The 14,956-nt window shown below is 41.9% G+C and overlaps 2 protein-coding genes across 2 annotated transcripts; both read left to right on the top strand.

Moving 5' to 3' along the window:
• Window positions 1-2,012: 2,012 nt before the first annotated feature.
• Window positions 2,013-9,061, top strand: LOC121581882 (cyclic AMP-responsive element-binding protein 3-like protein 3). Its single transcript, XM_041897270.1, has 10 exons — window positions 2,013-2,135; window positions 3,332-3,469; window positions 3,730-4,099; window positions 4,536-4,642; window positions 4,921-5,013; window positions 5,853-5,959; window positions 6,162-6,230; window positions 6,378-6,462; window positions 7,154-7,247; window positions 7,478-9,061. The coding sequence occupies exons 2-10, from the start codon at window positions 3,332-3,334 to the stop codon at window positions 7,903-7,905; spliced, it is 1,491 nt and encodes a 496-aa protein (XP_041753204.1). The 5' UTR covers window positions 2,013-2,135; the 3' UTR covers window positions 7,906-9,061.
• Window positions 9,062-13,090: 4,029 nt separating this feature from the next.
• Window positions 13,091-14,756, top strand: LOC121583165 (growth arrest and DNA damage-inducible protein GADD45 gamma). Its single transcript, XM_041899369.2, has 4 exons — window positions 13,091-13,225; window positions 13,349-13,450; window positions 13,577-13,787; window positions 13,989-14,756. The coding sequence occupies exons 1-4, from the start codon at window positions 13,167-13,169 to the stop codon at window positions 14,100-14,102; spliced, it is 486 nt and encodes a 161-aa protein (XP_041755303.1). The 5' UTR covers window positions 13,091-13,166; the 3' UTR covers window positions 14,103-14,756.
• The last annotated feature ends 200 nt before the right edge of the window (window positions 14,757-14,956 follow it).

Genomic DNA, 14,956 nt, shown 5'->3' with positions numbered 1-14,956 from the left:
AGCATGACAATGATCCCAAACACGCCGCCCGGGCAACGAAGGAGGGGCTTCGTAAGAAGCATTTCAAGGTCCTGGAGTGGCCTAGCCAGTCTCCAGATCTCAACCCCATAGAAAATCTTTGGAGGGAGTTGAAAGTCCGTGTTGCCCAGCAACAGCCCCAAAACATCACTGATCTAGAGGAGATCTGCATGGAGGAATGGGCCAAAATACCAGCAACAGTGTGTGAAAACCTTGTGAAGACTTACAGAAAACGTTTGACCTGTGTCATTGCCAACAAAGGGTATATAACAAAGTATTGAGAAACTTTTGTTATTGACCAAATACTTATTTTCCACCATAATTTGCAAATAAATTCATTAAAAATCCTACAATGTGATTTTCTGGATTTTTTTTTCTCATTTTGTCTGTCATAGTTGACGTGTACCTATGATGAAAATTACAGGCCTCTCTCATCATTTTAAGTGGGAGAACTTGCACAATTGGTGGCTGACTAAATACTTTTTTTCCCCACTGTATATATATATATATATATATATATGTGTGTGTGTGTGTGTGTGTGTGTGTGTGTGTGTGTGTGTGTATATATCAAAAGTAACCTTTACCAGTTGAATGTAGAACATTTTTGTGTAATATTGTAACACAATATGCAAATGAGACAATATACATGTGCCAATCCACTTTTCTGAACACTTGATGAAGTCAGTATATTTTGGGGGGCTTTCATTTGAAAAAGACACTTCAAGACTATTCACAGATTGTTAATAAACACAGTACTGCCATGTATAAGAAATGCACTTCAGAATATATTTTCCATGAGAATCTTAGCTAAAACATCATTTTAAAGATCATTTTCAACAACAATTGCTTCAGTCAAAATTTGAACAATACATCTCAGAACAAGTTCACAAAATGTGGTGAATGCACAAGCTTCTGAAGCTAAGAAATGGATACATCAATATTCATCACATCCACAACCATTGTGGATGTTACGGATATCATATAATGCTAAAAAAGGATACTGACAATGATGCAGCAATCCCATGCAGCAATCAACCCCATAAATCGTGTGCTGCAATGAAGCGACTGCAATGAAGCGACTGAGCCTTGGTAACCCCAGATGTAGCATTGCTGAATGCAGAAAGAGTCAAGCTAATGAGAATAAAGAATGTGATGATTTCTGTCTTGAATTTTCCAGGAATTATGATATAGCCTGAGTGCCAGTCTGTTTGCGCTATGATGCCAAACGTGTTTGGCTTGACAATGAGCAATGGAGTTGGCAAGAGCAGGGCTAGATATCTTCAGGTCAATAGTTGAAATGAACACATTGGCCTATTGGCCTGGTTGTTTTGAAAGTTACTTTGTACACCTTACCTGTCAACTCCAAGGATTAGATTTGTTATTGTAATGATGCCATATAATTGCCATATATGTCTTGTTAAAATATTAAATAAAATGCTGAAATACTACATTTGTTCTCTTGCAATGTTTAGATAAACTTCACGTATTTTTTTTACTAAACTTATTTTTCTCCTTTGGGGTTAATGGGTTTATATTCTGGAAAATAAAGATGCTGAAGGTACTGTGATAAGAAACGACCCTTGACTTATTTTCACTTTAGTAACACTTAACTACACAACAGGCCTTTATCGATTTATGTCGGCTATAACCTGTGAATGAAACTGAGGGGGACATGAAGCTTATGACTAATTTATATGCCCCTCTTCACACATCTCAATATTTTCTGAAGAAACAAAAATATAAAAGATGAGAATGCCATTGTGTCAAATCAATATACACTTAATCAGCAGCACACTTCATCCCTCTGTGATGGCTTTAATTCATAATTTATGCACACACCATACCCATACGTAAAAATGTATGCACACATGACTGTAAGTCGCTTTGGATAAAAGCGTCTGCTAAATGGCATATTATATTATATTATTACTACATTTCCCATAAGGACAAGGGCGAAATCTTACGCATGCTAACTTGTCTTTACTGATGACGCAATTTCTGTCTTGTTGGAAGGTGATTTCATCGGGAAGAGTGTACGCGATAGAAACAACAAGAAAAACAACTGCACAGACTCACACGAATGCTATCCTACCTTATCAGGCTGTATACTGAGAAAGGTAAGAATCTTTTAGGCATAATAAATTCATGCTTTTTATTTGATTCATAAACGTAAACATATAACAACGACCACGCCCTCTCAGCTCATGGGAATCTATCGTGTTGGCTATAGCTAGCTAAATGAACACGTTAGCTGCTGTCAGATGTTTTTTTCAAACTAACCCTCTCTTTGTTTTGTGGCCGAGGTGTGCAGTTTATTATGATTTATTATGAATCGATTTTTTTATATTTAATTGAGATGTTATTTGTCAAATTGGTTGGCCATGGAGCATGCATTGCATTGGTTGGTCAGCTATACAGAAAAGCATATTGTTCAAGCAAACTCTTGATTAGCTAGCTACGTTAGCTATCTTACTAGCTAATCTGATTGCCATGTGCCTACCTACTAACTAGTTACTCATCCTTGTGCAATGCTCTTGTAGCTAGCTAGCTAGGTAACGTTAGCAAAATAAACTACTAGGTCAATGTAGCTGGCTACCCAGATAGCTATCTTGCTAACCCCGGACCCCAGCCTACTGAGCACAGAAACTGGGTTAAATTAGTTTACTATTTCGATTGTCAGCATTATGGTATGTAGCTAATTAACTTAAAATGTGAATAATTTATCCATATTTGAAGTGCAATGTTATTGTCTTCTATACCAACATTTGTAGGCTCACTCGGGCTTGTTTTGTTGATTCTCGTGTGACAAAAGGGAGAAGTGGGCGGGGCAAGGTATAGGAATGAACTCGTTCATGGAGTTTTGTCTAGAAGGGATACAGCTTTTGTCAAAATTGACTTTTCGTAGCAGGTTTAGGAGAATTTACGCAGCAGGTTAGGTTAGGAAAAGGGTAAAGGGTTTGCGAAACTGCATAAAACAACAACTTTTGACGTCAAATTTTACAAACTGTGTCCCATCTAGACATTACCCATTCATGGGATTGAGCCGATGATGCAACATGCATCTGTTAGTTTACTGGGTGGTAGCTGCCAAACGGACTCGTATTACTTTCATATTAGGACGTGGCAACTCACTGCCGTCTCTCTTAAGAATACCTCCTGTCCAGAAATGACATGTAACGACACAGTTATAATTCATTGATATGGGGTTGGATATTCCTATCTATTTACCTATTACTTTAAGAAAGAAATTAGTTCTGTCACACATCATTGTTTTTCCACATTTTATTTATTTATTGCTGATTGTGTTTGCCAGATGTCAGTCACTGAGGATGTTCCTGATATGGATGGGCCGGATATTCTGGGGATCCTGTTCCAGGAAGGAGAGACAGGAGCTAACGACCCCTTCTTCCCATATGGGAATGGGCTAGAAAACTGGCTTTCTGAGCAAGATGTATGTCTCTCACTCAGGAATAATACTGTTTTATGTTTACTAACCGATAATAGTTTGATAATTGGCAGGAAACAAACAAACCTTTAATTTAATGGCATGTCGTACTAGTAAAGCAGAAGTCGTTTTTTATCGTATTACATCAACAATGTGACACTTCCTTATTTTAAAGCAGAAGAAGAACTCTATTTCAGAATTGCTCTTTGTGGGATAAACAAAGACATGTTGAATAGAATGGACACTAACTTCCTGCTGTATTGTAGATGCTGACAGGCATGGACACGGAGGACTTCCTGTCCAGCTTGCTTGAGGGAGAAAACAACATGGCCACCTCCTGTCTCTCCCACTCTCCACTGGGCAGCGATAGCGGCATCTCTGACGACAGCAGCACTGGCGGCGTAGTCGGCCAGAACTTCCTGGCCTGCCCCAGCTCCCAGGGGAGTGACAGTGACCCTGCGCCCAGCCCAGGGTACTCCAACAATCCCCTGATTGCTCCGGACCTCCAGGCTGAGAACCCTGAGGCCCTGACCGTGCAGACAGACCACAGCTACTCTCTGCTCCAGGGAGAGGACATGGATGCTCTCCAGAGCGTGAGGGCAGAGAAGCCTGACATGGATGTCTTTATTGATCTGGGTAAGTGTTGATCTAGACCTTTTATACTTGGCTAACAGGTTCATAGCTTTGGGTGTTATGAAGGAATAGTTGCATGACAACAAAATGGCCGTTGACAGTTAAATTAATTGAATAGTTTGTTGGTAGTTTGAGCAGCTGCAGACTAACTGTAGGGGGCTATACAAATGAAGGGCTTCCCAGGTTTGTGGCCATACTCTGCCCAGATGTAGCACGCCAGCCAATCAACAATCAGTTGATTAGTTAGATGGAATTAGGTGGTGTCGGTCTTTCTCTTTCCCATGCTTTTGGGATTAAGTTCAGCCGATTTGAGTCCAGAGTCACTTGACTCATACTTGGGTTAGAACATTTCACAGAAATATCCTTGTAAGGTTTGATAACATTAGTGTTCATGTGAGACAATAAAGAGTTGGTGTTGTTGTGCTCTTGTGTTCCTCAGATGACCTGGACAGTGAGGGGATGGAAATGGAACAGGATTATTCCAGTGAAGAACTACCCTGCACTCTCTCCATAGAGGACTCTACACAGGACAACAAAGCGGATCTGGTGAGCTTCACTTAGTTTCACATCATCAAATGGGTGTTTATATACGAGAAAAGCAGAAGCACTTTTATCAAACCCAAAGATCAAACAAGTATTTAATACGCTTGTCAAACTTATTTTCATTGTTTTAATAAGAATGGCACGAACTGTACATGAACAACATACATCTCACAAGACATAATCTTACAGTTTTGTCGCCACCCAGTGGCAAAGTTCTGTAAGTGTGCTGAAGATCTGTTGAAGGCCCCATCTCTTAAAAATTGATGTTTTCTTCCCTTTAGTTCCAGTTCAAGGAGATCGTCCTGACTGATGAGGAAAAGAGACTTCTTGCTAAAGAAGGAGCAACCATACCGTCTTGCATGCCACTTACTAAGGTAATTTCCTCCATTCAGTTATTACAAGTAGTGTTTGACAATGTGGAGACGTTGGTCCAAAGGGCATACACTCCTTAAGAATGACAAAGCCAGATTATGGTGTTATCTAAGGACAGGGCAGACAATTGCTAATGAGGTTCGCTAGGGAGATATGACACACTAGCTAATCTGTAGCTGCCTTAGAGTGTTGAGGTTGCTAATATCAAGGGATAGCCAATGTGTCATCTTTGACTAGTGAACAGAAAATGTCTATTAAATTATTCAAATTACTCCTGTCTCCTGCACACACATTTGACTTCAGCATTATTTGTTGACATTTCGGTCATGTTGTCCTATTACAAAATGAGAGAAAACAAAACCCCTGCAGAATGAATTCCAATCGCACTAAATGAGAAACCTTCCCAGACAGCTTGTTTGTCTCTAGCAGTAAGACAGCAGACTGCTCCTCAGCACTGTGTATCATCAGCTCAATCATGTCAAGTGTGTAATGAAAAGTGTGTAATGAATAGTCTGTCTCTCTGTCTGTCTCTCTGTCTGTCTCTCTGTCTGTCTCTCTGTCTGTCTCTCTATCTGTCTGTCTCCCTCCCTCTCTGTCTGTCTGTCTGTCTGTCTCTCTCTGTTTGTGTCTCTGTCTGTCTGTCTCCCTCTCTGTCTGTCTCTCTGTCTGTCTGTCTGTCTGTCTGTCTGTCTGTCTGTCTGTCTGTCTGTCTGTCTGTCTGTCTCTCTATCTGTCTCTCTATCTGTCTCTCTATCTGTCTCTCTATCTGTCTCTCTGTCTCCCTCTCTGTCTGTCTGTCTCCCTCTCTGTCTGTCTGTCTCTCTGTCTGTCTCTGTCTCAGTCTGAGGAGAGGACACTGAAGAGGGTGAGGAGGAAGATCCGCAACAAGCAGTCGGCCCAGGAGAGTAGGAAGAAGAAGAAGGTGTATGTGGACGGCCTGGAGAACAGGTGAGAGAGAGAACAGATGGAGAGATCTCTGAAAATGAAATCAAAGTCACACACACAGTACACTGCATTAGTCATTGTTAAATGTAGGCTATTTCACTTCACCAATGTTTAGCCTGCTGTGTCTTCATTGGGTCAAAAGGTGTTTGTGTTAAGTAAAGTTTGGTTGGTTGGTTGATTGAGTGTATTGCTGATTGGTCCCTAGGGTTTCCATCTGCACTGCTCACAACCAGGATCTGCAGAAGAAGGTCCAACTGCTGCAGAAACAAAACATGTAAGACACCACTACTGCCGTTATCATGGTTATGGAGCCAATGTTCTTATGTATGATAAGCATCAGAGAATGAATGAATTACGTTTGTAGACTAGTATTGTTCATTGAGACAATGTTTCTGATGGTTATTATTTCCCCCCTGTCTAGGTCTCTGATAGAGCAGCTGAGGAAACTACAGTCCATGATGAAGATGTCTACCATGAAGACAACCACCACCAGCACCTGTGTCATGGTAAGAGGACTAGGACAGAGTAGAACTTTACCCTCACACCACTACTTGGCCTCTGTTTGGCATGCTGGGAATTAGAGCTGGTAGTCATTTTCTAATACTGGTACTGAAGGACTCCCACACACAAGTTTACGTCTGCAGATATATTTGGTTGACAGTTTGGTTGTCAACCTTTTCCAAATTGAAGTTAAACTTTGTTAACACGGAGCGTGCTGAGGTGGCTTGCTACATCCTGTTCTTTCAGGGTGCCAGCTCAGCCTGTATTTTGACATTTTTAGAACTGATTTGGACATTATAGTAACCTCAACCCTGATTGAGGCTTGATTATGGTTTCATATGGTGCTCCAGATTTTGCTCAATGGTTTTAAGTGTCCAGGAGTGCCTGTACTGTACTATTGAGGCTAAAGCCATTGTATTGTCCCACTGCCAAACAATGGTATGTTGGAAACATAAACCAACAAGTACTTCCGCTTCGGTTAATAAAAGACGGGAGCCCTGCTTGGGTCCGTAATGCAAATAATTATATTCTTATACAAGACAAGGTTATTTTAGCATAGAAAAACAAATGGAAGATTTTGTTTTTTTCCCACATTATTCTTTGTAGACGGATGTACCTCATGTATTGGGTTTGTAAGCCTAGGTTTCACACACCACATTTCTGTCATGTTTCTTACAGTTTTCTCTCTCTGCTCAGGTGTTCCTGCTGTCTTTCTGCCTGATCATCTTCCCCTCTGTCAACCCATTTGGCCGCAGCCCTGGACAGAAGGAGATATACACCCCCTCCTCCGGTAAGTCACAAGACAAGTATGGTCTGAAATGCTAAAGCTATGTTTAAAAATAAATATGAATAACATGTTCTTCTGTTCAAAATAACATTACTTTAAAGAATAAAGAGCTATGTATACAATACAATTCTTCACAAATATTTCCTGTCTCTTCCCGTTATTAAGACGAGTGTTGTATGTAACATTGTGTAAGATTTAAGCAGATGTTAACAAACCTTTCCTCTCTGCTGTAGTTGTCTCCAGGACCCTGCGCTCTGTTGCTGTTGATGACACCCCAGACCCTCTACCCCTGGCTTACTCTGAGCCTGGGGAGGAAGTGGATGACGCTGAGACTCCCCCTCTCAGTCTCCTCCTAGTGGCCAAGGTAGAGAACACCAAGGCCATGTTCACTGGCGGCCAGAACCACACACCAGACTACCAGAAGGTGGAGCAGTCTGATTCTGAGAGTGGGTACAACAGCAACTCGTCTGCAGACTTCCCCAATCCTGGACAGGCCGAGCTGAAGCCGGGGGCCGAACCCGGGGCTGGGGGCCTGCAGGAGGGATCCAGGGATCCAGTGGGAACGCCTGTGGCCTATGAGGTTCCAGGGACCAAGGAGAACTGGATCGACAGGAAGCCAACATCCATCATTATACAGCAACACCGCTCGGACGAGATGTAAACAGAAGAGCCGGTGGTGAATGAACTAACTAATGGAGGGAGAGGGTTAATCAAAGGTTTCAGTCATTATTGATAGTGTTAATTGAAACTTGGTGGATGTAGAGAAAAGGGTATTGAGACGTTTTGTTATTCCAGTATCCTCTGTCTCTACCTGTTCCTTCTCCTTGTGATACTACTGTTCCTCTTGGAGCACTTTGTTCTAATGCCTTGTTCAAGTGCTAGAATGGACTACTGAGATTTCCGTTGTTATGCATTATCATCGAGGGGGGGGGAAAGCGCTATGAAAGTGAGTAGTAATGTGTTGACCTCACATGATTGCTGAAGACTTTTTAAAACCTGAATTCTCTATTGAAAAACAAAACTGACAACAGTCACTTCTGTCCACCTGTGTGGCGCATCTCCAGTAGGTGTTGCTATGTACCTTGCTAGCGAATTACCAGTTCCTTTCATAGTGTATAGTTAACTTCTCTGGTAGTTTGCACAGTCAGCATCCATAGTGTAAATGTATTCTCATGATGCTGGATCAAAACTGTTGATCTTTATACACTGCTTTAGCCATTGCAGGACATTTGGCCATTTTAGATTTTGTGTAAAGAAATAAATAATGTATTTCCCTTGTAACAAGGGTATTCGTGCTTTCTTTTTGTTTTGGGACAAATTTAAATATGACAAATAGTGCTCTGTAATTAATCCCCATTTTCAGGAGACAGTGGCTGAACCATTTTTCACTTGTTTAGACCTTTTTAGTGGTTCACACTCCAGACCTGTTTTTACCCCTGTAAACCTCTGGACACCTTTCAAGTCTGTCATGTGGAGAGGTGAACATTTAACATATTGTTCCCTATGTTAATTCAGTGTTGCAGTTTAACTATACTCAAGTGTAAAGACGTGTCAGTCCATTCAGTGAGGCCTTTTTGTTAGTGTTACTGTATGTTGTGTATTTTTGGGGTTATCAGTGATTTATGAAATCTAAATGGTATTGGAACATTTGGTTATTTTTGTACTTGTCAAAGAGATTTGAGGTAGCTTAATCATGTTAAAAAAGATCACTGATAGTCCAAGTTTGGAATGTAAATAGGATGGAATGATTGTAATGTATGTTTTCAACTCTTAATGTATGACACTGAACGTCATTAAAAGTCATTTTTTTATTCAAATTATCTCCAGTTTCATGCTGAGTTGGGTGCGGTGCGCGGAGGGGCGCTGTTCATTGGCAGTCATGCTGAAATCGCCGATCAGGTAGGCCTACTGTCCATGGTGATGAAACATTGTTTAGCCTACGGGTGTGCTATTTTGTAGGGGAGAAATTGTTTTTTTTCCCCCCTGAGGTAAGAGTGTTGTTAATGTCGGCTGCAATAATTGCATAATGTACATGTTATGACGTCACGCCCACCAATAGCTATAAAAGCTGAGCGTACCACTTGTTTGGTATCATCTATCAAAATGCCCAAACGGAGATGCTACTCAGCCCGTGCTGTCCACAGAAGGCGCAGGTCTGTAGTGATGCATGGAATGGGCCTGGACCGGCTCTTGCCTTTTGTGCCCAGGACCGGCTCTTGCCTTTTGGGGCCCACCCACCCCACCTCTGGTAAAACATTTTAGTTGCCCCTGTCTTGACGGTGGAAAGAAATGTACATTTTAAAGTTCATTTCTTGCAATTCTACACATTTTGCTATGGGGCGTAGAGAAATATTTTCAGTTTTAAAGCACATTTCCTGCATTTCTACACATTTTGTAATTACTTATGCGATGTTAATATATGTGTGAGAATGTCTAATACATTCAATGGGGGGCCCCTGGAGGTCAGGGCCCCTTGGCACGTACCGGGTTGGTATTCGGCCATGATTACTACAAGTTTACATGGCTGACTAGACTAACTACCAATCCAAAAAAATGGTTAGCTGAAATGGCTAATTGAGTGACCATCAGTCACTGACATAAGATAACTGCTGATGCCCATCCAAATTCCGAAATTGCACCTGGTGTATACTCTTCTTACTCTCAATAGTAAGTTCAGTGGTGTAAAGTACTTAAGTAAAAATACTTTAGGAAAATTGTGAAATTTACGCACTTATCAAGAGAACACGTGGTCGTTCCTACTGCCTCTGGCCTGGCGGACTCACTAAACACAAATGCATCTTTTGTAAATAATGTCTGAGTGTTGGCGTGTGCCCCTGGCTATCCGTAAATTTAAAAAACAAGAAAATGGTGCCGTCTGCTTTGCTTACTATAAGGAATTTGAAATGATTTATACTTTTAAATGTTAAATTTTAGTCATTTAGCAGACGCTCTTATCCAGAGCGACTTACAGTTAGTGAATACATATATATATATTTTTTTTATACTGGCCCCCGTGGGAATCGAACCCACAACCCTGTCGTTGCAAACGCCATGCTCTATCAACTGAGCTACATCCCTGCCGGCCATTCCCTCCCCTACCCTGGACGACGCTGGGCCAATTGTGCGCCGCCCATGAGTCTCCCGGTCGCGGCCGGCTGCGACAGAGCCTGGATTCGAACCAGGATCTCTAGTGGCACAGCGCCACTCAGGAGTACAGGTATATTTTAGCAATTACATTTACTTTTGATACATAAGTATATTTACTCAAGTAGTATTTTACTGGGTGACTTTCACGTTTACTTGAGTAACTTTCTACTAAGGTATCTATACTTTTACTCAAGTATGATAATTGGGTACTTTTTCCACCACTGAGTAAGTTGTGACCCAGATTGAGCTCCATAAGCGACCGCTTATGCCTAGAACCGGCCCTGGAAGGCTTGGAGGCAGAAGGAGACGTTAGGTTTAACCTTTAGGCTACCTATCACCGCCTCCTGGCTTCTAATTGCTTTTGGGGCTGCTAAGCTCAATGGCAAAAGTCTTACAAAATACTTTTTTTAATATGAGGGCTTTGAATTTACATTGACAAATTGTTATTATTAGATGATTACATTTTTATTTTAGTAAATTGGGTAATAAGAGCTATTTGGCCAACTATTTAGGCTACACATTCAATTACATTTTTTAAACAAAGGATACATGTATTCAGACATCTACAAATTGTTAGCCTCAATACCAGTCTATTTGTTCTATCATGTCAACGCCTGCCACTCATTATCATGACAAACATTTTCAAGTTTGGTTAGACAATGTCAGCAAGGGAGTGCAAGAGCACAAACAGATCTGGGACCACTACATTTGTCCCAATTTTAGACATTTGTAGGCTACTTAACTTGAAAAGTGATGGATTAAGGGATGGAGTGATGAAAGGATGTATGATCCTCTGTGGTCCTCTGTAGCTCAATTGGTAGAGCATGGTGCTGGTAATGCCAGGGTAGTGGGTTCGATCCCCGGGACCACCCATACGTAAAAATGTATGCACACATGACTGTAAGTCGCTTTGGATAAAAGCGTCTGCTAAATGGCATATTATTATTATATTTTTATGATGGTGGATGGAGGGATGGATGGAAGTAAGGATAGTGTGTGATAGCATCATTGATTCAACACTCATAACAGAAGAGAGAATAACAGCACATGATTACCACTTTTATAAGGAATATGACTCACAATGGAGTGTCATCAAGAGTCTGTTATTCAACAAGCTTTGACTGGTTATATAGGGGGGAAATCATTCTCATGTACCAACACCAGGGGGCAACTTCTGCACAGTTTTAACCTTATGCATCCTTTGACGAATACCCAACACTGTTTAGAAGGTGGCCTGCCCCTGTAGGCTTATATTGTATATCAGATATAATAATAGTCACTGTGTTATAATAACACTGTATTATAATAACAACCATATCATAATCCTATGTATTATCTAACTTTCGATTGGTGTGCCGTTGAGAACCCTAATCAGACAAAATGTGCGTAGGCCTGTAGCCTATAGACTATGCGTTTGGAGGCAATCGCAGACAGAGACAACTGTCGATGCACTTTATGAATAGTTAGGCTATATTAATATTTATAAAGAAACCATAAACATAGTCCTAGTAGAGTCCTTATAGGATTAGCCATAAATGTCATTTCAATTTTAGTGTGCAGTAGGCCAGAGCTAATAGTTAGGGGTCGATTCAATCCGTAGTGCTGAAGATCAGCTTTGTAGCGCGATTGACATTTAAAGGCAATTTTCCCGCGTTAGCGGTGACTGCATTCACGGTAAATGCTGCATATGTCGGAAACTACCTTTAAATTTCAAGCACGCTATAGTGCTGAACTTTGGCGTTATGGATTGAATCGAGTCAATGAGATTGGCCTATCTAGTCTTTATTAATGCTCTGACCGATTACTGAAACGGGAGTGTGGATAGCAAATAAACAGTTGGTATCTGTGTTAATTAGCCGGTAATGCTATCAGAAGTATCAATCAAACAATCAATCAGAATGATATAAAAAGTGAAGGGCCGGCCAGAGTCACTCTTTATGAGCACATGCATCTTTCCGCATCAGTTGCCTTCCACCACACACACACGCGCACACACACACACACACACAGCCAGCCTCCACCCAGCCCTTGTCCTCATACTGAAAGAACAGGAGGCAGGTGGGGCACGCGCCTATTATTCTGACAGAGCCGCTGTTGTCTTGGCGATAAATCGCCACGCGTCAGGACGGGCAATTATGTGCTTGCTCCCTCAGACGCGAAACAAAACGCTGGCGTGTGCCTGGCGCAAGCTGTTCTCCTCCGCTTGTCATTGTCCCGTGAAAAAAAATACGTTTATCTTTCAGTAAGCTACGCTGCTAAAATAAGTATTGGAGCCAAGAACAACACGCCTCCACTTTGTTTTATAAGAGGCACTAAAATGCACACATGTCCAGGGAGTGCATAACAAGTATATAATTAAACAAAAGAGAACAGGTTAGGAGCTTGATTCAGTTACAGCTCTGCATCAAGTTGCATTCGCATCAAGCCTGGGTCCATAGGCTCTTTGCTGTGATATGTTTTCAAATCGATAGAAAAGGTGGACTTTTCGTTTTTCACAGTGCTGATGTTGACAACAAGCCAAGAGTGAGGTGGGGGGATTTCTTGTAAGGTTGTAATCCTGACACCACGTGGGGTTGTCAAGAAGCACTACCGTAACACATTGGAGTCGTCACATACCCAAAGCCAATCACGACAGTCAGGAGGGGAAAACCACGCCTCTTGCCGAGAAACTCCGCTGACCCGCTATATAAGCATTGAAGCACTGCCAGACCTCAGAATAACGCAAGAACTACTGGTGAATAGCAATTCTGTATCTATCACACTTGGATTACAATCATGACTCTAGAACTGGAAGAGATCTTTGAACAGGAGAGCGCACTCGATACCACTGATAGGTAAATACACATTTTAACATTTCACAAACGAATGCAAACCTAGGCTACTGTAGTCTGAACAGTTTGATAACGTGTTACTATGCAATGACTGTATAATAATACCGGTGTCTTTTTTTTCTTCAGAGTGCAAAGTGCAGGCACAGCCCTGGAGGAGTTGTTGGTGTCTGCAAAGAAGCAGGACAACCTTACGGTGGGAGTCTACGAGTCTGCCAAAGTTATGAATGTGTAAGTACACTCCTAATGTTTTATATGTCATGCAAAATAATTATTCATACACAGATAGGCTACATAGCCTAGTCTACAATTGCATAGGACCGGCTTCTAAACTGCTACATTTGGTTATTTCAACAGTGATCCAGACAATGTGGCATTCTGCGTTCTGGCGACAGACGAGGAGTACGAATGCGACATCGCTCTCCAGATCCACTTCACCCTCATCCAGGCTTTCTGCTTCGATAACGACATCAACGTGGTGCGCGTTAACGACATCGAGCGCCTGGCTGACCTCGTGGGCACAGACGAGACCGGCGAACCCAAGGACGCGCATTGCATTCTTGTCACGGTACGTCCTGATCTACCGGTTTGATCACGAGTCATCCAGTCAGCATATTTTCCCCATGCCCATAGTTATTGCTTATAACGGTCGCCCTGTGCGCTGTCAACGCAATCAGCATGTCAATCATTCAATCTAATTCGATATTATATTGTTTAGCTGTCTATCTGATGTCATTATCATGATTCTAATCATCTCTCTTCCTCACAGAGCCCTGGTGCTGAGTCATGGAAAGACCCTGCACTGGACAAACTGCATCAGTTTTGCAAGGAGAGCCGCAGTGTGTATGACTGGGTTCCCACCATCACCCTCCCCGAACGCTGAACAACTTAACCCTCTGCATGCTTCATTTGATGATGATGAAGATGACGAAGAGAGCATAAAATGTCCGGAACCTCAGGGTTTGAAGCCTGCCTGTTGGAATACAAGGCTGTGGCTGTAACCCAGGACAGTGTGCAGTCTGGTTTGGCAGAGCAGGTTCTGGATTATCCTATGGAAGGGTAACGGCTCACATGTGGACTGGCTCAGGTGTATGTGGACTGGGCCCATGTCATTAAAGCCCAGAACAGGATGAGGAGTTGAACTGGACTGGACTCTGCAGTACATAGATCATGACCCTATAGCTGCCCTGACAAGGGCCAATGGTAAGGGGTGAACTGAGGAGATGGTCAGAGAAAGCGAGAGAAGGGAGGAGAAGAAATGGATGTGTAAAAATGTGTAACATGGCTGGATGTAAGGTTGTGGTAGAAAGAGACGTGAAAGAAGGTGGCTCTCAGAAGAGAAAGGAAAATATTGGACTTTTCCAAAGCCAATGGGAAATTCTCAGATTGAAACTCAGAGACATTCACTTCCTTAACATTATTATTTTATTGATTATTTTACTGTCAAATTATGCAAAAACACATGCAATGTCATTCTGTTTGTTATGAAACTGTAAAAGCATTTTACACCATTTCTTAATAAATGCTTTAAACTTTACTCAAGTTCTGTGCAAAAGTTATTGTTCTGTGCAGTCATCTCCAGGGATTTGGAGTTTGCACTCATTGGACCCAGTCTCTGATAGAGTGGAATCTGATAGGATGAACCTGCTGCAGAGTGACTTCTGATTGGACAGAGATAGCTGAGGCAGGAAATGTGGCACAAAGAACCCCAGGCTGCAGCAGAGAGAGCAAGAAAGA

The sequence above is a fragment of the Coregonus clupeaformis genome, unplaced genomic scaffold, assembly GCF_020615455.1.
Source record: "Coregonus clupeaformis isolate EN_2021a unplaced genomic scaffold, ASM2061545v1 scaf0185, whole genome shotgun sequence".
Classification (NCBI taxonomy): domain Eukaryota; kingdom Metazoa; phylum Chordata; class Actinopteri; order Salmoniformes; family Salmonidae; genus Coregonus; species Coregonus clupeaformis.
This window is presented reverse-complemented; position numbering and strand designations above follow the sequence as displayed.